This window comes from Cydia pomonella, chromosome 21 (assembly GCF_033807575.1).
Source record: "Cydia pomonella isolate Wapato2018A chromosome 21, ilCydPomo1, whole genome shotgun sequence".
NCBI lineage: Eukaryota > Metazoa > Arthropoda > Insecta > Lepidoptera > Tortricidae > Cydia > Cydia pomonella.
The window spans coordinates 5,821,631-5,844,288 of NC_084723.1; the positions used below are offsets into that span (position 1 = coordinate 5,821,631).

Sequence of the window (22,658 nt, forward strand, 5' to 3'; positions counted from 1 at the left end):
AAGTCACATCGCGAATGACAAAATGACAAAGTGCGACAAATAGGTGTAAATTTGTTAATAGCTACTTCAGAAATAGATGTCATTCACCTTTGCGTTATTTAGTGACCTTGAAAGTTGTAGTTGCAATGTAAATGTTCATGGTCGTGCATATCTCATCGAAAGGTAGCCAAAGGATTAGAAACTCGCCAACCGAAAAACGCAAACACATTAAGACTCATAAAAAGGGTCCAGAGGGCCTACCCCGAACACCGATTTTAGCAAATTGCGGACATCTTACGCTGTCACTAATTATATTACGCCTTAATTGGAGTAAAAGAGAGCGATGCCCGCAATTTGCGAACTTGGACGTCCGCGGTAGCCCCTAGCACACAAAGCGAGATGACATAGTTTAAGGACGTACCCGGGTCCAAAACTAATCTGTTGAGTCTTCTATTTTCTTTGACTTTAACAGACTATCAATTTGATATTATTCTTTAACCTTTGTGTCTTGTATTGAACTTTAGGATATACACATAAAGGTTCGTTTTGCATTGGATCCAGTTTATAAATTAGGCGTTTGAAAAATCAATAGGTGACTCATCTACATGCAAAACAAACAGCAAAATGGCGTGTTTTACTGCAAAAACTAGTTGCTTACGACTTATCTATATTGCAGCCAGTTTTATGGTTGTGGTCATTGAACGCAAGCGAATTCACGCTTGATAAGCAAGCAGAGAATCTATACTTAATATTGAGCTCATTATCTTTTCTTTCGTGACCAGACTTCCCATCTTAGTTTTCTAATGAAATATAACTTTTAACAAGAAAAGAACCGACTTCACTATACACATTAATAATGCCATCATTTTATCATCTTCACCAGCAGGTCAACTTCGTAAAATGGTACTTTTCGAGAGCAAATGCACTTTAAATTAATTTGGAGTATCGATCCAGAGGCCGTGAGTTCAAGTCTCACCCAAGACAGTAATTTTTCCACTTTTAAATTTATTCTAAGCTCAAATGCACTTTTCCAAAAATATAAAAATCGCTATAAGGATGCCTATAAATTTTGAAGAGTTCACTTGAATTCTCCAGAGTCCGGCAGCATCAGATCCTGAATCGATGACTATGGGATCTCCAAGTAATCGGTGACCATATATTTCAAATATAAAAACATAAAAGGTGCCGAGGAATTCAGAACCTCTTCCTTTCTTGAAATCCATTAAAATAGAATAAACTATAATTTCTATAATGTTTAAAAATCACGCTATTGTTGCATGAGCTAACTAGCTGACCCTTTGAACCTATTTGAATATGAGCTTGCATTTTTAACGTGTAATGCGGCTTAGTAGGCATTAACTAGGCCACACGATGTCAACTCGTTGTTTCCTGATCAATATTCTAAATTTAAAACGTTGTTGGCAATTAAGGATGAAGTACAGCGGAATAAATTCAGTACAAAACCATAACTTTTCTGGAAGTTCTGAATACCTGATACTGTACACTGTACCTAATGATATCTCAAAAACTGAGCCAAAACCAGGCTATTTTATGCCACATTATTATTATAAAACTGCTGAGTATATTCGTAATAGTAGGTGAATTTATGACATATCCTCAAAACCAGGCCCAGGTATTTTGCGGAATTTAAACTAAATAAAGATAATAAATAATCAGCGTCGATAAGAAATGATTCCCTGTTTAACTTTTTTATGTCATTGCTTTAACAATTGAGGTATAGTACTTTAACTCCCCATTTCTCTTATTTCCAGGATGCATGTCAGCGTTGTGCATATTCGTGCTGTACACGAAGCACCTGATCATCGTGTACTTGTACCTCATGTCTGTGGGGCTGGTCTTCGTCTCCTACTGGACCAACGTGTCCGCCATCAAACAAGTTCAGGCGCTCACACTCGCCGCGACATCCCCGCACCACTCCACCAGCATCCTCGAAGACATCCTCAACCTAAACACCAAGAATCTACTTGATCTCGACGGCCCAAGTATACTAGTTATCCAGAACTTTGCTATACAGTTCACATTAGCTTTACTTTTCAAGAATGTACACTTAGGTCCTCGCCATGCGACTATTCAGAAGCTCCTACCAGTCAGTTTCATGGCACCGTCCTTTTTAGCTATGCTACCGGTCCCGCCCAATCTGCTTCATCATTCGCCGGTGTTTTCTACTCTGCTGCCCCTTTTCCTAGTCAAATACGTGCTCTGGTCTTCAGCGGATAATGTTATACACGTAATTTACGCAGGCATCCAGCATGGCAGGCTGTTTGTGAGCAACTATGGACTTTCCGCCCTTGTTGAGACTGAATGGATGCGCTTAAATGTTCCTTGCGTGCTCCGCGTCTTTTGGGTGCTTCGCGTCGCCGAGCACGCGATATTACTCCTTATGGACAACTATGACGAAGAGGCCGATGAAGGTCTCCGAGTTTCAACCCTCCTAGCTGTCCAATCGCTAGCATCGATGGCCAAATCTCTACTTGTAACCGGCTGTGAGACAATAACCGCCGTCCTTGGCATGACTTCAGTGATCTCATTCTTTTGCCACTACATTGGAAACTTCTTCCAGTGGATATTACTAACCGACGAGGAAGAGGACAAAAGTATTGGCACAGTATCCGCCATACTGTTCTACATACTAGCATTGCAGACAGGACTGACTTCCTTAAACCCTGAGAAAAGATTTATCAGATTATGCAGAAACTTCTGTCTCTTATTCACCGCTTTGCTGCACTTCTTGCACAACATTGTAAACCCAATGCTGATGTCTTTAAGCGCATCGCACAACCCAAGTATGCACAGACACGTCAGAGCTTTAGGAGTCTGCGCTTTTCTTATAATATTCCCAATATCCTTACTGGTGTATCTGTGGTCGCAGCACTCCGTCTCAACCTGGCTGCTCGCCGTGAGCGCTTTCAGCATAGAGGTGATAGTCAAAGTTGTTGTCAGTCTGATGATATACTCATTATTCTTAATCGACGCGTATAGAAGCACTTTCTGGGAACAACTTGATGACTATGTCTACTATATCAGAGCTTTTGGCAACACCATAGAGTTCTGCTTTGGAATATTCTTATTCTTCAACGGTGCGTGGATTTTGCTGTTTGAGTCTGGAGGGGCCATCAGAGCGGTGATGATGTGTATACATGCATACTTTAACATTTGGTGCGAAGCTCGCGCGGGCTGGTCCGTGTTCATGAAGCGTAGAACCGCTGTTAATAAAATTAACTCCCTCAGAGAGGCATCCGCAGACCAGTTGGACACTCTAGACGATGTCTGCGCAATCTGCTACCAGGAAATGCACTCTGCAAAGATCACTCGTTGCAACCATTATTTCCACGGAGTGTGTTTGAGAAAGTGGCTATACGTCCAAGACCGATGTCCACTGTGTCACGACATACTCTATAAGATAGACAGTGACATAAATAAAGACTCCGACCAGGGTAACGAGGAGAACAGCAACAACCAGAACCTGCTTCTAGAAGAAGAACCTGAACTGATCTTAGGGGAAGACGTGAGGTGACTTGACGGCCAAAATATACGACCTATAAATTAGAAAAATAATTTGAGTGGTATTTTTTATTGATTTTGTATAGTAAGTTATTGTTTTTTTTTTACAATCAGCCGGATGAACCTGTGATTGCGTGGTGTAAAGTCTATTTTTGTCTGTGTGGGTGTTGTGGAGTTTTGTGGCCGAGCGAGGCGAGGGTCACTGTAGTCTCTGTGTACTCGAGTGTCGAATGTTAAATTACTCTAGTGTATCGACCTAACAATTAGAAAGACCAACGACGAGTAAAAAATAAACACTGCTAATCTGTATACAAAGCTGCGTTCCTGTGAATATGTTTGTAGTAGTCTGTTTTCTTAAATTATAAATTACTACGCCATATATTTTATATGCAAGAAACAAGTGAGCATTCCGTACTGGTTCTCATATAGTACTTTATAGTAAAAACAGACTATAGATGGCGTCCGCGAGGTCCCGTATATTTTGTATGGCTGTTTGGTCTCCGCTTTTATTTATTTTCCAGACAGATGTACGACTTTGGAACTGACTACTGATATCAAGTTTGAATTAGATATTATCCTTGACAGCCACCAGGGTGGTAACTTTTGCCTGAAATGTAACCTTTAACGCTACACATTTAAACATTCGTATGTGATATCAATAGATGGCGGTATAACATCAATCACGGTGGTCAAAGTCCAAGCATTATATACAGATTGATTCACAAAAGCTGGCACGAATGGGATGAACGAAACTTTCGTTGACACCTGTATCGGTATACATTCAGAGGAGAGAGTTGGTTAATGTGATACACACAATTAGTACATTGTATTGTGTATTAAGGGCGGTAAGCAAGAATTTACGAACGAGTAGTGTGAATTGAAGTGGGAAATTAACACGAGTCCGAAATTCTTGTACCGCCCGTGGCACACACAATGTTCTTCATCACACTTGTGAGCCAAAAAAGGGAAAGAAATAAAACTTCTGCCTAATTTCGTACGAATATTACAGCCCTAGGTCGGAACTTAGGATTTACGGACCGCATTGCCTACGTATAATACACCTTTAACGAGCAAGAGTTATTAAAACATATTTTCATTCACTCACTCACTCCATTCGTGCCTGCTCCTGTGAATCGACCTGTACGCACGGGCCTAAGCTAAGACCTAGAGTCCGTCTAAGCTAATTTTGCACCGATTTAAACATAACAAAGTGAAGTAGTGTCATTATAAAGTCATATCTTCATTTAATAAATGCATTAACGATGACATTTCCACACTTTATTATTGTAAATGCCATGATTAACACTATAATAAAATCCTTATTTCAAAGGATTTTATTATTGTAAATGCCATGATTAACACTATAATAAAATCCTTATTTCAAAGGAAAACAGCTTTGTTTAGATTTTATTAGTCTTTATCTATTGCTCGTCTCTGGAAAGACAAAAAAACTAGACATATAAAGCTATTTGTAAATAGATAAGGTATTTAGAAATAGCTTTTAATATTTGAAACTATTTTAAATTATATATAAAAATAGTAATTTCTCACGGTAAAATGTAAATAAAACATTTATTTTAGTAGTAATCTGTCTTTGGTCTCATAGATTGCTAGCGGCAGAGACAAATAAAAATAGAAACTCGTAATCTGCATACGCAATTTCGTTTTCATTGTTGTAGATGGCGTTATTGAAATCTCAGGACTATGTATATCACTCTTGCGACATTTAATCGATAGTTAATTGCAAACATACAGAAAGACAGACGCGAAGGGGGACTTTGTTTTATAATATGATAGTGAATTGGCCTATTGTCTAAAACACCATCTAGTGAGCTCACTCAGAAAATCAAGAAAAGCAACCATTGACAAACCAATAAAAAGACGCACATTATGGTGCAAAAAATTGTTGCAATAGTTTTGACAGCTGAACTAGACTGTACTTTCGACGGTAACTAGATTTTCAAGCTTAAAAGCTTGACAATCCGGTACCATGGAGCGCCATCTAGTTTAGCTATCCAAACTACGAATATATTTTACTACCCTTTGTGTATCATGTCTTTCTCAAAGGTGTGGCGTGCAGGTCAGTTCACCTTAGGGCCAGGCCTCACTGATGCGTTGCGTTGCGTCGCGTCGTTGCAACGCATTTAATGTGGCATGTCATAAAAAATATATGTAAAACAACGCTGCGAGAACGCCTGCGACGAAAAAACGCGACGCAACTCAACGCACCAGTGTGACCTCACACTAACAAAATGTATGAGTTAAATGGACGTAGGTAAGGGAAAAAGGATCCATCCTCAAAAATTTGCTACTGAAATGAATTACTTTTTGACAGAAAGTTAACATTTTATTGACAGTTTTTGTAGGTTGGAATCCTTTTTTCCTAAATTACGTCCAAGTTAAGACCTCTCAAAAACAGTTATTGATTGTAGCAGAGTTGTCTGACAGCTGTGAAGTAATTGGCACTGTGCGGCGCTAACGTTTCGTGGTAACTGAATTGTGAAAGTCTGTTTTCGCTAAAAAGACTTCGATGCCACTTATATCCACTCTCAGATTTGTAGTATGATACCTTTAGGTATGGTGCTTTACGCACACTAGCGTCACCTCCCGTCCCCCTGACGCAAACCCCCCCTTTTCGCATGAAATGTGTCCCGGTTGACAGTTTTTTTATTTGTGAAAAGTATACATTTTAGGAATAAAGTGGGAATGAAAGAAATAATCCTTATTAAATTCTTAATAATAAAAGGTTTAAAAATATTAATAAGGGTGAGTTGCGTCAGGGGGAGGGGAGGGGACACTAGTGTGCGTTAAGCACCATACCTAAAGGTATCATTCGTTTCAAGCTGGATATAATTTGTTTGTCTTCCCCATACATTAGAACAGAACTTGACCGAATCACTAGTGGGTGTGGAACTTATTTTTTATTCGACATTGCCAAATAGTATGAAGATGTCGTCACAAAACTTTTCACCAACTTCGCACATAGCCAATTCATTCAATTATTTTTTTTCTCGATAGTAACGCCATCTGTTACAATGGCGAGGAACGTTATCCCATATGCAGATTACTAATCCACATTTATTTGTCTCTGCCAGCGAGTACAAATCGGATTACAATTTACATTTAAGTTGTTAAGATATTTTTGCTTGGACGTGATGATATATTACTTATAATAAAAACTATGAAGTACGGATCTAACAGTTTATTATAACAGACGTCAAAAGGGAACATACATACAAAATATAATATCTTATGGCAGCACCTTATTTATATCTACTATAAAATCTTTCCTCTTTCTAACATCCCTTTTTTAATGAAAATAATTTAATACTTACAGAACAAACGCTTGACACTTCACATTTAAATTTAAAAGGTAGGATTATTCTCATGTTACAGAAATATTATAAAAACGCATTTAATTGATTTGCAAGACCGAAGCGATCCCATAAGGGCTCCGTCAATAAAGTTTTGTACGGCGCTCTAAAAACTTGCCTAATCATAATCTTGGCTGACTGGGAAAAGTTTCCCAATCATAGCAGTGGTCAATAAACCAACAAACGATTTGTCTTGTTTTCTCAAGACAATTATTTTCGTGACTTTGAAAAGTTTGAAATTCGAGAAACTTTTGAACTTATTTTCCTTTGGCTGGTTCTTGTTCTTCAGTTTAGTGACCTCGGAATAACGACGTACTATTGCTAAAAGGGTAAAGGTGGGTCGTTATCATCTGTCCTTTTCGTCACAGATTTCAAGATTTGGCAGTTTTTGTAGCTCGGCTTTGTCCTTATTTATATCCTTTGGACAACATACAGAATCGATGCATATGTAAAACGACGCAGATATATATTTAGTAAATCTTTTTAGTTAAAAACCAACAGGTTAACGCTGGAGTCTGGCATCACGACAGGGTATTGTGATCGGTGCTGACGGTCTAGCTGAATATTAGCTCCTTGTAGTTGGACAGCAGGTACATATATAATTGAATATGCGGCAGTTAGTAAAGGAGCGGACGACGGTTGTGCGCCCAATAGTTTTCCTTCACGACACTGTCGTGATCGGCGCGGAACATCTAGTTCAATATGAGGTTCTTGTAGTTGGACAGCAGGTAATGATTGGACACGCGCGGCAGTGGTTGAAGGTGCAGTCACGACACTGTCCTCATCGGCGCTGAAGGTCTAGTTGTATATGAGTTCCTTGTCACACACACAACAACAACAGCCAACAACAGGACAGCAAGTAATTGGAGACGTGGCAATTGGTGAAGGTGCGACAGCTAGTCGTCATCGGAGCTGAGGGTCTAGTTTAATATGATCTCACTGTGGTTGGACAGCAGGCAGTAATTGGACACGCGGCAGTTACTGTAGAGGTGCAGACGACGGTTGTGTTAGTATAGTTTTCCTTCACGGCACTGTGTCGGGATCGGCGCTGAAGGTACCTATAGCTCCTTATGACAGCAGTTAATAATTGGACACGCGGCAGTCCGTGGAGGTGCGGTCATAAGTTATCGTTCACGACACTGTTTCGTGATCGGCGCTGAACATCTAGTTGAATATGAGCTCCTTGTAGTTGGACAGCAGATAATAATTGGACACGCGGCAGTTTGTAGAGGTACGGACGACGGTGGTGCGGTCCGCGCGCTCGAAGTTGGCTTTCACGATCTCGTAGTACCGGCCGTCGCTGAAACACAAAAACAATATATAAATGTATGGTGTTTCGTCCTCAGCAAGTAAATTTGTCATAAAAATCCTATATCATCAAATTGGCGCCAAAGACAAAAATAGCATGAACTGGTTATGCTTCGACCTCATCAAGCAGATGTGTAGTAGGAGTAAGTTTATAAGACTACCACATTGTGGGACGTTTCGGGTTAAAGAGAGAAGTCACCATTATTTTCGGTCCATACTGTCATTTATGATTGGGAAATATTGTAAAAACACATTGCACTTAAATTTATGTAATTCTGAATAAACTGGGTCTGGCTAGAAGACAGGTGCAATCTGAGACCATATGAGATCATAGTCGTTGACCCGACCTACACGAGGCAATTACCTGAACGTTGAAGGTTCGATGCATTAGGATCTGATGGGCACGAGGCATTTTAGCTTAAGGCATTTGACACTCAGACCTCGAAGGTCTTCTAGCTCTTGTCGCTAAAGAGGAGCTCCGGGTCCCTGCAGAATTACTTTAAGTAGGGAGCGGGACAATGCACTTACCTGAGCACGAGACATTTCAGCTTAAGACACTTGACACGCAGAATGTCGATGGCCTTCTGGCTCTTGTCGCTAAAGCGAAGGTTTTCAGGGTCCCAGCGGAGCTCCAGGCGCTCCAAGTTGGGGCAGTTGTTCGCTATGCCGTCCATTAGCTGAAAAAAAAGAACAGACTTGAGATAGAACAAATCAGGAGTCTTAAGATTTGGAATACAAGGGAAAATAAATGGAAGGAGAGGGAGGGGAAGACCAAGAAAAGTTATATGAGCCAAGTAAAGGAGCCTGTAGGAGCCGTATGTCGTACCAGGACACTAAAGGGCTGGCTTCGGATCAACCAAGGTGGAGACAACTTCATCAAGCTGCACCGACAAGAGCCCTGCTCTTAAATTAAAGAAGAAGATTTGGAATACTCCTTTCTTACGCACTGATTAATAAGTGATGGACGCAGTGTATCTTTACATTAAAAAGTTTGTTAACTCAGCTGCCATTAACGAAATAAATTACAATTTAGATGTGCTAACTTAACGCACCGCCGCAGTGATAAGGAGACAAAAGAATAAAGGAAATTACCTGATCAACGTGAATATTGACTCCAAGTCTCTCCTGTGTCCCCATTATTAATATTCTGTAACAGAAAATATTCAATTTTCTTAGCTGCTTGGCAGAGAAGAACCGGCCGCTCTCAAGTCGTACCTATCTAAAGCACACAAATATGGGGTAGTACCGACTTTTTTTTTTTATTGTAATATTATAGGTCGATTAATGAAAGTTGGCGCGGATTTTATGAGACTTTCGATAGTTCAGTACAAATCAAGCGCCAGTTTTTATGAATTCATCTATATACCTACTTACTTTAGTTCTGAGTGTAAGGTTATCTTTATACTTGTAATTAACTTTTTGTTGATACTAAATAGCTTAATATACTTACTTAGCGTTAGTCAAGAGCTGCAACACGCTCTGCCACAGCTGGTCCGTGATGTGCGGCATGCCGCTACACACCAGACCCCACAACTGCGAGCCGTAGCGCGACAAGAAACGGTGCAGAGCCTCGTCGCTCAAGTTGTCGGACGAGTCCACGTCCAGGGCGACAAGGTTTCTGAAAATAGTTTTTTATTTTAATTTATTTCACAAATCACTATATACAATACAATGTACCTATAGTTAAAGTATCGCCAAACTGTAAAACAGTTTGTTGGCGATGCTTTATACTTATGGCAATATGAACAAGCCTTGTGGTACTTTAACTAACTTTTCAGCAATTGAACATCATTTTAAGAGTGTAGGATGTTGTTGTTACCATATAAGCATGGTGGCGTCTAGAATCTAAGCTTTGGTCTAACTAAAGGACTTTCGCTTGGTCCCAATCCCAACCGTTTAAGTTTAGTTAGGTACGGTCACAGACTCAATAAATCTTGATAGGGGCATACGAAGGGATAAGTTCAGGATACTGACTTGGCAGTCCCAGCTTCCAGCCAGGCCTTGAGCACGGAGTCATTGAACCCGTTGATCTGACCGGCGCTCAAAAAGCGGAGATTCTGCACGCGAGTCAACATGTCGATAAGGCATTCCGTGGACAAGTCTGTGGCTGTCACGTCCAGTTCTTGGATAGAGGACTTCTCCCACTCGACCGCCATTACGTGCTCTGATTGAAGACCTGGTGAAAAAAGGTTTTATTTGACTTGTAATGTAACATTTATTTGCATTCGCCTAGTCGAGGAATCTCATTAAACTCCGTCTCCTTTCGAACATAGAATACGTTCAACGCTATCAACTAAAAAAATATTTGATGTACGACTCCACAGAGTCATCCATCGAATGCGCCGACTTCTGGCCGAAGGGTGTCGTGTTTCGGAGGTTCCGGGGCAAACTGCCGAATCCGACACAAGAGCAGCCGATTCAACGGAGCCACGCCGTTTTGTCGCCTAAATAGTGTTTAGTTGTAATTTTATAAAATGTATATGTATGTTAGTCTGTAAGGTATTTGTAATATGGGCCTTGTTGCCTGAATCAAATTTTAAATAAATAAATAAAGATGCAATATGGAATTTTGTGGTATATATAAATTTTGGAGTTGGCACTCGCAAAATTCCGCAGAATTAGTGTTAAGACGGTAGATTTACTCACTGCAGCCATTCATGAGCAGGCAAGTGAGACGCCGAGAGCGTTGAAAAAGCGTCTTCATGGTGGAACCCGTGACCTTATTACAGAAGTTCACTGCCAGGCACTCCAACTATAACATAAGGATAAGAAATATGTTACAGGATTTCAACCCTTAGGCAAACTGCGAGATGAATGTATAGATGATTCTGAAAAACTGTCATGGACCCAACGTACAATGCGCGCGAAAAGGCGGTTTAATACATTTCAGCTCATACCCGTTGTAAAAGTTGGTGAAGTAGGTAACCAGGTACGAGCTGATGGTCAACAGGACCACAACTGTGGTCAATTTATTACCCTTTTTTAGTCAAGTCATAGTCTTTATGACGGGAAATTGCCACGGTAAGAGCTCTTTCCCACTGAACATCCCGTACTTTGCGGGTACGGTTTTCTGCAGGATACAGCGTTTTAATAGTATCCCGCAAATGGAATGCTCGTGAACGTTACTATATTAGCACGTTACTACTCGGGATCCTGCAGAAAACAGTATACGCAAAAACGGGATGTTCTGTGGGAAAATCCCTAAGGAAAGAAAATATACCCGTTAGGTACCTGTATGCAATTTGAGCTGAAAGCGTCAATATGCGAGTCGTCCACGAAGTTGATGCCGTAGAGGTTGATCACGCGCAAGTTGGGTGTGGCGGACTTCAACTTGTGCACGTTGATGACTTCGTAGATTTCCTCCTCTTCCTCTTCTATCTTCTCATACGTTCCTGCATGATTACAGATAATATATAGGGTGTTCGGTAATTAATGGACAAACTATTAACCACCGACACCTTAGGCTGGTCCACAAAATCGACTTCTACTAGTAAAAGTTTCATTTTTTTTACGGTTTTCGACAGTGGCGGGGCAAGACCAAAATTTGACCAAAAATGAAAAAATTTGTATTGCTCAACAATTTACAACTAATACTTATTCCAAGCAGAAGGAGTTGAAAATAGAATTCCGGTTATAATATTAGCTGAAAATTGTTGAGCATTATACTTTTCGTTCGTTGCGACATCTATTGTCAAACTTTTTTAGTACCAGAACTGATGTATGGAGGTTACAGGACGCAGGCCTAACCTTACAAAAGGAAAAATGTGAATTTTTTAAGAGTGAAGTTAGCTACCTAGGCTATGTAATTAACAAAGACGGGTTGAAAAAATCTGCTGATAAAGTAAAAGCGATTGTTAACGCACCTGTACCTGACAGTGTTAATCAACTTCAATCTTTTTTAGGGTTGGTTAATTATTACAGAAATTTTGTTCCCAGTGCGTCAAGCATTTTAAGCCCCTTGTATGATCTGCTAAAGAAGGGAGTTAAATGGACTTGGACCACCGTTCACGAAGAGGCTTTTAATAAAATCAAAACATGTCTTGCGTCCGATCAAGTGCTGGCGCATTACAATCCTGAAGCCCAGTTAGTTTTGACAGCTGACGCGTCACCGCACGGACTAGGTTGTATCTTGTCGCTAATTGATTCGGATGGCCAGGAAAGACCTATTTCCTATGCGTCACGCACCCTGAATGCCGCTGAGAAGCGATATTCTCAAATTCAAAAGGAAGCCACTGCCCTCGTCTTTGCAGTACGTAGGTTTCATCAGTACCTGTACGGTAGGTCCAAACCCTTCATACTACGAACCGATCACAAACCTTTAATCTCGATATTTGGACCGCACCGGGGAATACCGGAAGTCTCCGCGAATCGCCTACAGAGATATGCTATTTTCCTAAGTAGTTACAACTACAAAATAGAATTCGTTCGTAGTGCAGACAATAGCGCGGATTACTTGTCTCGGGCTTGCGCGCCAGAAGGGGACGGGCGGGGGAGCGCGGGGGCAGCAGATACGTGCTGCGAGCCCGGCGCCGCCGCCGCTGCCGCCGCCGCAGAAACGAGCGAGCGTGCAGCATATGTGTGTTTCGTGGTAGAAGGTAGCTTGCCAGTGACACTACAAGAATTACGCGACGAAACACGCAAAGATGTAACTTTGTGTCAGGTAATTAAATATACGCAGGAAGGGTGGCCTAAGAAAATAGATAATTTAAAATTAAAGCCATTCCATTTATGTAATACACAGCTGTCAGTGGAAAATGGATGCTTAATGCGTGGGCATAAGGTCGTCATTCCTGAGAATTTACGGTACAAAGTTTTATCGGAATTACACGCTTCTCATTTAGGGATCGTGAAAACTAAGGCGGAAGCCCGTTCACGGTTCTGGTTCCCAGGAATAGACGAAGCTATCGAAATGTTAATAGGTACTTGCGACATATGTATCCAACTACGGCCGGCACCAGCGCGCGCGCCACTCGCGCATTGGAAATTCCCGCCACAGGCATTTTTCCGATTACATATAGATTTTTGTGGCCCAATAAACGGTCGATCATACTTAGTGATAGTTGACGCTTATACCAAATGGGTGGAAGTGTTTGACATGAATAGTTCAACCACTTCCACCGCTGTCATAGAAAAGCTATACGAATACATGTCTAGATATGGCCTGCCTCACACTATAGTAAGTGACAATGGAACGGCTTTTTGTTCACAGCAATTTGTTGATTTCTGTTCGTTAAATGGTATATCACATGTGACGTCACCCGCCTACCATGCACCTAGCAACGGACAGGCCGAGAGTTACGTCAAAGTATTTAAAAGGGGATTAAAATCTTGTTTACTTTCGAGCACCAGTGTAAAAGATAACAAAATTAAATTACTTAAATATATGTTCGATTATAGAAATTCCATACACTCGACCACAGGGTTTTCGCCTGCACAGCTTGTTTATGGTCGAAAATTAAGATCTCGACTTGATTTGCTGAATCCCGCTATCTTGCCGCCGTCGTCATCGTCTATCGCCTTATCTGATGTCGTTGCAAAAAAACAGTCCTTGCAGAATAATAAACAAAACAGAAAAAGTAAACCAGTTTTTAAGCAAGGTGATGTAGTATTATATAAACAGTTTAAGGGCAATAATAAGTGTGCTTGGGGTAAAGGGATAGTTGTTAAGAAAATAGGACGAGTTTTATATAAAATAAAAGACATTTCTTCTAATTTAATGGTAAAAAGGCATACAAATCAACTTATGCCACTGAAAGGGACGATTACCAATCGGAATGCAAATGAATATGACGACATACCTGTAACGCCTGTACCGATGTCGAGACACGTCGATACGCCACCGCCAGCGCCGTCGCCTCCGCCGCCGCCATCGTCGCCGCCGCCACTTCCGCCGTCGCAGCCTTCGCCGCCTCCTCCGCTAGCGCCGCCGCTGCCGCCTTCATCGACAAGTGAGATCCTAGATACTAGGCCGGTTTCACCGCCACTTGACGACGAAAACGAGGCGCCATCTGCGAGTACACCGTGTAACTCACCATCACCTCCGACGGTTCGTCAGACAGGAAGCCCATCATATTTCTATATGGGGGAAAAAAAGGATGATCGAAGACCAGAGACTGTCGCCCGAGCAAGGCAACATGAGCATCCGGCTCCAGCGATTGCCGCTACCTCGGACGAGGATGATTTCCAAGAGGCGATCGAGGAACCTAGACCAGGCGAGCCTCTTAGGGACCCACCACCAGTGGTGAACCCCAGAACAAGATTGCGTAACCGTCCCAAGGTCAATTATAAAATATAGTTCACTATAATATAGTTATTTAGAGATAGTACTTATACTAGGGGAAGGGAATGTTATGTATGCATGTTTGTGTGTGTGGCTGCGCCCACCTTAACAGTTACCGCTACAATAAACCAGTGCGATTAGAGCAGCCCGTGGGTTCACTCGTGTCCTCGTACTCCTCACACTCTATGTTACTTATTACAGCTGTGCTACAGAGTAAGCTCGTTCAAGTTGTTCAAGCCTAATTAACCCTTCCCAGTAATCCCAGTTGATAGGTAGCAGATTAATCAGATTATGCAAAATCGTACGAGTAATATCCATCACATGTAAAAAAATATAACGACATCTGGTAAAGTTTCTATTCTGTGAGTGAACATCGATGCTGTCTTTAATAAAGTTACTAAAATACTAACCAATAAGATGTAGAATCTCAAGGCCGTTGATGAAGTTGTATATCTTTCGCATGAAGCCCTCCATGAAGATGACCTCGGACAGGCAGATGCACAGGTAGCGCAGCTTCGTGGGGAACGCCTGCATCTCGGAGAAGTCGTGCAGCTGCATGGCTGGAAAGAAAAAAGAGTTAAGACTTAAGTAAGTTCATGTTCTTCTCTCACCCTCACTGAGCGTAAGCGCGAGATGGAAGTACGTGCCCGGGAGCGCGGATATCATGTTTTTCTTTGTATGTTTAAATATTAAAAAAGTAATCGATACGTTCCCTCAATTATGATATTGCCGATTATTAACAAAGTTGAAAAAAAAGCGGCCAAGTGCGAGTCGGACTCGCGCATGAAGGGTTCCGTACCATTTCAGACGTATTAAAAAAAATATACTTACGAGATGTTGTTCAACATTTTACCACTTTGGACACACATTTTACCACTTTGGAAGTGTCTCTCGCGCAAACTATTCAGTTTCGAAAAAAATTATATTAGGAACCTAAATATCATTTTTGAAGACCTATCCATAGATACCCCACACGTATGGGTTTGATGAAAAAAATTTTTTTTAAATTTTATGACGTATTAAAAAAAAAAACTACTCACTAGATCTCGTTCAAACCAATTTTCGGTGAAAGTTTGCATGGTAATGTATATCATATATTTTTTTTAGATTTTTCATTCTGTTATTTTAGAAGTTACAGGGGGGGGACACACATTTTTTCACTTTGGAAGTGTCTCTCGCGCAAACTATTCAGTTTAGAAAAAAATGATATTAGAAACCTAAATATCATTTTTGAAGACCTATCCCTAGATACCCCACACGTATGGGTTTGATGAAAAATTTTTTTTTTTTTAATTTTTATGACGTATTAAAAAAAAACTACTTACTAGATCTCGTTCAAACCAATTTTCGGTGGAAGTTTGCATGGGAATGTATACCATATATTTTTTTTAGATTTTTCATTCTGTTATTTTAGAAGTTACAGGGGGGGGGGGGGGACACACATTTTTTCACTTTGGAAGTGTCTCTCGCGCAAACTATTCAGTTTAGAAAAAAATGATATTAGAAACCTAAATATCATTTTTGAAGACCTATCCCTAGATACCCCACACGTATGGGTTTGATGAAATTTTTTTTTTTTTAATTTTTATGACGTATTAAAAAAAAACTACTTACTAGATCTCGTTCAAACCAATTTTCGGTGGAAGTTTGCATGGGAATGTATACCATATATTTTTTTTTGATTTTTCATTCTGTTATTTTAGAAGTTACGGGGGGGGGGACACACTTTTTACCACTTTGGAAGTGTCTCTCGCGCAAACTATTCAGTTTAGAAAAAAATGATATTAGAAATCTCAATATCATTTTTAAAGACCTATCCATAGATACCCCACACGTATGGGTTTGATGAAAAAATATTTTTTGAGTTTCAGTTCTAAGTATGGGGAACCCCCAAAATTTATTGTTTTTTTTCTATTTTTGTGTAAACATCATAATGCGGTTCATAGAATACATCTACTTACCAAGTTTGAACAGTATAGCTTTTATAGTTTCGGAAAAAAGTGGCTGTGACAGAATCGGACAGACAGACGGACATGACGAATCTATAAGGGTTCCGTTTTTTGCTATTTGGCTACGGAACCCTAAAAAGGAGGAGCTTTTATGCATATTTGGTACAAATTTAAAAAGTGCATTTAGACCACTATGTTCGTGATTTTTTTTTATCGAGTGAAAGTCAAAAGCAAATGGATTCGAATCAATACAGTCCCTCGAGGAAGGGCCTCAAGATTGCTAATTAAATTTATGGCAGCCGTATTGTAATCCAAAAAAGGACTACGACTTTATAAAAACTCCGTTTTCTGAACCTACTCCACCTTAAATAATACAAGTACAGTACCTATACAGAGGCCGACAAAGTCGGATCAAGCTTCTGCGTTGATTTCCCTTTTGTTGATGTCTCCTTTTTAGGGTTCCTTGCCAAAAAGGTACAAAAGGAACCCTTACGGTGCGACTTTGTGCGTCCATCGTCTGTTACATCGCTAAATATCTCGAGAAACTACACGATATCAGTAGGTAATTAGAAAGAATAACTTCAACATCACATCTGAAAGACGTCCACTGCTGGACATAGGCCTCCCTCGGAGATCCCCGCAATATCATAAAGAATAACTAACCAGTACTAAAATCAAGTAGCATGTGGGTCAAATTAGGACATTTCGCAGCCAACTCGTGTAGAACAGTGTGCGTGATCAGCTCGATTGGTAGCTCTATGTAACGAAGAGACGGTCCAAATCTTATTGATATCAATGCCAATAGCGATTCCAAAGAACCTGAAAAAAAAAATGAACTGTTTAAAATAAGCGCTAAATATTGAATGAATGGATGCACCACCTGTGTTGCCATATTTATAAAATTCGCGCTAAAATAGAGGCAATTAGTGAACAGGTGTGCATGATTGATGTATTAAGGTAATTAATGGAACACTAACCGACGTGTAATCCAGATATTTCAGGTCGTAGACTGACGTGCGTCCACAGTTTGGTGTCGTAAGCTACTAGGCGCCACCTTTTGCAGACCATAGCCATGCGGCATATTTCCCGGTGTGATAAATACGAAAATATATTTAATAAAACTTTGTCGGGTAATTTTTCAATTGTCTGAAAAAGAAAATTAATCTTTGCAGTTTGCATGATGTAAAATCCTTAGTTTGCATGATGTAATATGTAGTATAAATTGCATATTGACTGATATTGAGAATTTAAGCTACCAATATTACAGACAAATAAATGGATTAATCGTAACACTAAATACTTTTTATTAAACATATACACAATTCCTTTTTTCTTTCACACATTAACATTATTAAAAGATTCGCACATAAACGCACCTAAAAAGCAGCAAATTATTAAATGTTTTGACACAATTATATTGGATAATGTTACTATTTATTTAACATAGTGGTCTACATTCCATAACATTACCGTGTTTGCGAATGGACTCCGAACTTTGCCATCTTCTGTCAAATAGACCTGACTGGCTTCCAGGGCTAGTTGGCCCCATATATCTGTTCCTAGATCCATGATACAATTCACCACGAAACACTCATTAAAAAGAAAATTTACTGAAAAATGACACTAATCACGGGTTCACTTCATGTGCGTTGAAAGTTGGTGGAGAGCGGAGAATACGAGACGCTGTGTTTAATTTTGGAATCATCTGGGAGTAGTCGAGTCTAAAGTACGCCACAGGAAATATTGGTGGAATGTTTCAATTTTTCTACTTTTTATCGGTTTTCGGTTAAAATCAAGTATATTATTGAAAAGAGATATATCACTAAAATTGAAAAATATATGTACTCGCAATTCGGGCTTGCAGAATATTTATATGTTTATAACGCATAATTTTGTTTACAAAATAGGCGGCAAATCCAAATGCTGGCATTTTCGTGTCAACTATGTAGCTTCTATATGTTATGGTTATGGTAACTAAATTACGAGGGCCAGGCGGCAGGTATGTGGTTAAAAATAAATCTGTACACGAGGCGGAGTTCATGAATGTTCATTTGTTGTGTTTGTATTTTTAATGCTCCTAATTCTAAATGTTTTGCTTTCGTTTGACTTTCATAAAAGAGAAAGTGGTTAGGTGATCCTGTAATTTTATGAAATTAGGTTTTTAATACAAATTTTAATCATAAAAATATTGTGTTTACAGCTAACCTAATGAAACTAAGTTAGGCCTTAACACATATACCTATAGAAGGGATGACTAATGTCGACGGCACCCCATCAGTGGTTGGCATATGAAACCCTGTTCTTACTTCTTAGGCAGCAGTTGTGATTATCCTCCAAAAGTAGGTTCCAATGTTCAGTGCCAATTAAATACATTAGTAATATTTAGCGACAGGGAGACGGTTTAAATCATGTCACATGAAAGCAAATTAGGTTAACTATAGTAGAAGAGAGTACGTAGGTACTGTGAGGGTTTGAAACCTTCACAGTCTTTTGGTAGGTAACTGGCAACGATTATATATTTGAATTCAGAACTATCGCCCTACTTGATGATTAAAGATCTGCAGACGGACATTCGGGGGGTGGCAGTCATTAAGGGTAGTTGATTTTATAATCTTGCAAAAAGAAGAAAAAATATATTCTATCAGAAATCTACGTCTGGCGTTTATATTCCCCACCACAGATAGACCGCATTCCCTCGTTACAGTACCTATGTAGTAATTTACGCTTACGACAATTGAAAAAGCCAAAGTGGAAATAAGTGCTTTAAGGTATTTTTTATCAATAAATCGTATACCGAGCGAAATAAAGACGCTTAAGAGGCTGGACAAGGCAATTATTAGTGACGTAAAGTGCTTTTATTATTTAACATTATTGTCAGTTTTGGATTTCGGTAATATTAGAACGAATTTGGTATACGATAATTATACCCGTGTAAATGTGAATAGTGAGTGTTTTTCGCTTCTGCATACTCGGCAATGACTGCGGTGGGGATAAATTGGCAACTCTTGAGGTAATTCCTGGTACAGTGACTCATCGTAGCAGACTACGCTAATGCATCTTAAAACCATTAGCAACACGTGTTGTAATACTAATCATAAGATAGTTTATAGGATTTAAATAATTTCACCCCGATAAAACAGATATGTACTATTATATAATACATACTATTACTAGGTATGCAGGTACAGTACAGACTAAATTATCCCATCATCATCATCAACACCACTTTTATTTTGCTACTTACACCCTTTCCAGGGTTCTTTCAGGGATCTCTCTATCTATATATTCTTCCAGTTATCAAAGCATTCATATGTTCTCCTCGTCATTATGGAACGTGCTGGCTAGCTAGTAGCTAGTTCAGGGTGGAATCACATCTATCAGCATCGAACCTCATTTTATACATTGATGTCTGTATAATTAACTATACATATATGAGAAATTAGTTAGTATGAAGATGCGTACGCAAGCATCACGCATAGGAAAGCTTAAAGCATGTTTACTAGTTACCGAGCGATTTTTCATACATATTATTATATACAATGCGGTTCGACGCTGGTAGTTGGTTCATACACTGTTAGGTTTAACTTAATTTTTTAAGCACATTAAAAATTATGTTCCTATAATACCTACTAAATTAATTAAATTAAATATTCTAGTGTTGTGAAGTGTAGTAGTGTAATAATGGTCAGTTTGAAATTTGCTCTGTTATAAACCTTTTTATAACATCTAAATTAGCCACCGTCTTCCGCGGTAGCAGTTTTAATTTTGAACATTAGTATTATTTAGTAAACAGTAATACCAAGTACAGAAATTATGCTTATGTAGGTTACCTTCACGTTCGATTAACAATCGGCCAAAAGCATGTCGGGCCACGCTCAGTGTAGGGTTCAGTAGTACCCATGAGTTAAAATAGACTTTTTGTAATGACTCAAAAACGGCTTAACTGATCAGGTTTGTTACAGTTTTTCTTCAAAGCCTTTGCTCAATTTTTCTTTCACAATTTTTTTCGTATTTCTTTTTTTAGACCATTATTTTCTGAAAATATTATGTTACTATAGGATTGAAGAGAATAAATAAAACATCCCCACTTTTTGAGTATCCATCATAAAAATATTTCTTTTTACTTTTGGCGTAACTGATTTATATATTAATGCCAAATTTCAGCTTTCTTGCACTAACGATCACGGAGCAAAGCCGCGGATGGACAGACAGACAGACAGACGCACATAGCGAAACTACATATAAGGGTTTCTAGTTGACTACGGAACCCTAAAAAAAAACTGGTTCGTGGAGTAGGTAGGTGCAAAGTATACAAATAGAGATAAAATATCTTAGGATATAAATATGGAAATAAACATATTTTAGGATTCCATAATCAACTAGTGCTCGCCATGTCCTGTCCTTCTGTCTATGTCTGCCAATATGTCCATCCACAGCTTAACCCAGTGATCGTTAATACCTACTTAGTAGATACCATAGAAAGCTGCTATTACCAAACCAAGCCGACAATGTGGCAAGTAACATAAAAACTAAAAAAATATATATTTTAGGGTACCTCACGGGCACGTTAAGTTGGAATGTTTTTTTTTTCACTTTAAAGCTATGTTTTAGTTTCATAAAGTAAGTACATAATTTCGATATAATTCGCTTCAAAAATCAAAATAATAATGTGTTAAAAACTACGAAACATGTTGGTAGTATCCCCACACACACTCAACAATGAGCACACACACTGAGCAATGAGTATGGCCCGACATACTAGGTCGATTTTTAGGGTTCCGTAGCCAAATGGCAAAAAACGGAACCCTTATAGATTCGTCATGTCCGTCTGTCTGTCCGATTATGTCACAACCACTTTTTTTCTAACTTCTAATGTAAAGTCGATGCGTGCACATATAGTGAACTCCTACAACTTGTTTATAATCTGCGATGACTAAAATGCTATATAGCTTAAGTAGGTATATAGATTAAAGCTTAAAAATTTAAATTTTAATATTATTGATGGGGACACATCTGTTTCATATAACGCAGTCATAACTTCCAGATAAACTGAAATTAAAGTACAGGAATAACCGCGAAATAAAAAAACATTAGTTGCGAAGTTTTATGAGCGGTTACGATAATTCTTCATGACATGAGTTTACAGTTTAGACTTTTGTGTCATGTTTCTTTTCTGTTTCGAACATCTGGTTTCAGAACAAGAGTCATACGATGTTAGATCACGTTTAATTTTAAATTCTGTGATTTTAGTGTTAGTAACATAACATATCCTTTTGAAGTGTTACATCCATATCCCCTGGAAATGTTTCTTTGTAAATTTAAGCACAAATCACAAACTAAGACTTTCCTGAATATATGCGGGAAAGCAAGTTTAGGTCTCTTCTGGATTAACTGGCTATAAAGACACATGCGCGGCTTGCGGGTGGGGCATAGATTAATATTATAATTTAGCATTTGTTTTAATTTCCTCGCATAATGCATTGTAAAACTTTGTGTGATGTGCGTGCGCGTAAACGTTCCTAGGTTACTTTTTTAAACTACATATGTTACTAAATAATAAATCAGTATTTTTGCTAAAGAAGGATAAAGTGAAAGAAAGGTAAAAGATCATTTACCATAACTTGTTTCTTCCGAAAGCTTGAGCCTGTCTCATCCCTGGAAATAGCAGCTGCAGCAGTGTCTACGTTCAAAATTCCCCACGAATCCATCTTGATTTATATATGTTTTGAAATTAGCATACGCACTTGATAACAATTGGCTCACGATTGAAACAATTTAACGCATCTACGAACTCCCGTCGCCTTTAATTACACTCACTGTCACATTGGCGCGAAATTTTGTTATCACAAACATTCACCCAACACACAACCAGACTTCCGACATACCGTCTGTCTGACCGTTTAATGTGTAACGAATACAAATGTGATGCGAGATGTTAGCACGGTAAAGTTATATTGTAGCACATGTAGGTAGCTATATGCTGTCAGATATTTAAATTGGCAAGCCAAAATAAGTTCGGCATTTTGCTTCAACTGGGCGCTGAGCGTGGCGGTGGCTGCCAAGAAGATTCGTATTGCATTCGTGTCCCAGTAACGCTACGCCGAATGACACCTAGTTGTATTGCTTATCTATTTAGAGGAGGAGATGATGCGTTTTTTTATTTAAATTAAAACTTATGTTTCCGTTTTCCATCGTTCTTGAACTAAAGTATTGTTATCAAGAATACTTGCCGAAGTTGTGCTTTGT

At 39.2% G+C, this 22,658-nt stretch overlaps 2 protein-coding genes across 3 annotated transcripts in view; one reads left to right on the forward strand and one right to left on the reverse strand.

Moving 5' to 3' along the window:
* LOC133529503 (protein TRC8 homolog) overlaps positions 1-6,694 on the forward strand; it is a 17,616-nt gene extending 10,922 nt beyond the window's left edge. Inside the window, exon 2 of the mRNA XM_061867224.1 lies at positions 1,752-6,694. Within this exon, the coding sequence (XP_061723208.1) occupies positions 1,752-3,514 (1,763 nt within the window). The 3' untranslated portion in view covers positions 3,515-6,694. The remainder of the gene's footprint in view (positions 1-1,751) is intronic.
* LOC133529505 (F-box/LRR-repeat protein 2) lies at positions 6,689-22,341 on the reverse strand. 2 transcript variants are annotated; one of them, XM_061867226.1, is made up of 11 exons: positions 22,028-22,341; positions 17,390-17,558; positions 17,076-17,231; positions 14,874-15,023; positions 11,415-11,575; positions 10,830-10,935; positions 10,158-10,359; positions 9,634-9,801; positions 9,276-9,330; positions 8,712-8,860; positions 6,689-8,175 (listed from the first exon to the last, which is right to left on the reverse strand). In XM_061867226.1, exons 1-11 carry the CDS (start codon positions 22,118-22,120, stop codon positions 8,040-8,042), a joined length of 1,545 nt encoding a protein of 514 aa, XP_061723210.1. In that variant the 5' UTR covers positions 22,121-22,341; the 3' UTR covers positions 6,689-8,039. The 2 variants fall into 2 exon arrangements, with proteins under 2 accessions (XP_061723210.1, XP_061723209.1); XM_061867225.1 differs by lacking the exon at positions 22,028-22,341 and adding an exon at positions 17,883-18,236.
* Positions 22,342-22,658: the final 317 nt, after the last annotated feature.

Coding starts and splice junctions, on each gene's coding strand:
- LOC133529505 (XM_061867225.1), bottom strand. CDS start 17,981: ATGGATCTAGGAACAGATATATGGGGCCAACTAGCCCTGGAAGCCAGT. Junction 11,576..14,873: donor TGAGATTCTACATCTTATTG/GTTAGTATTTTA, acceptor GTAATCATGCAG/GAACGTATGAGAAGATAGAA. Junction 8,176..8,711: donor CTGAAATGTCTCGTGCTCAG/GTAAGTGCATTG, acceptor TTTGTGTTTCAG/CGACGGCCGGTACTACGAGA.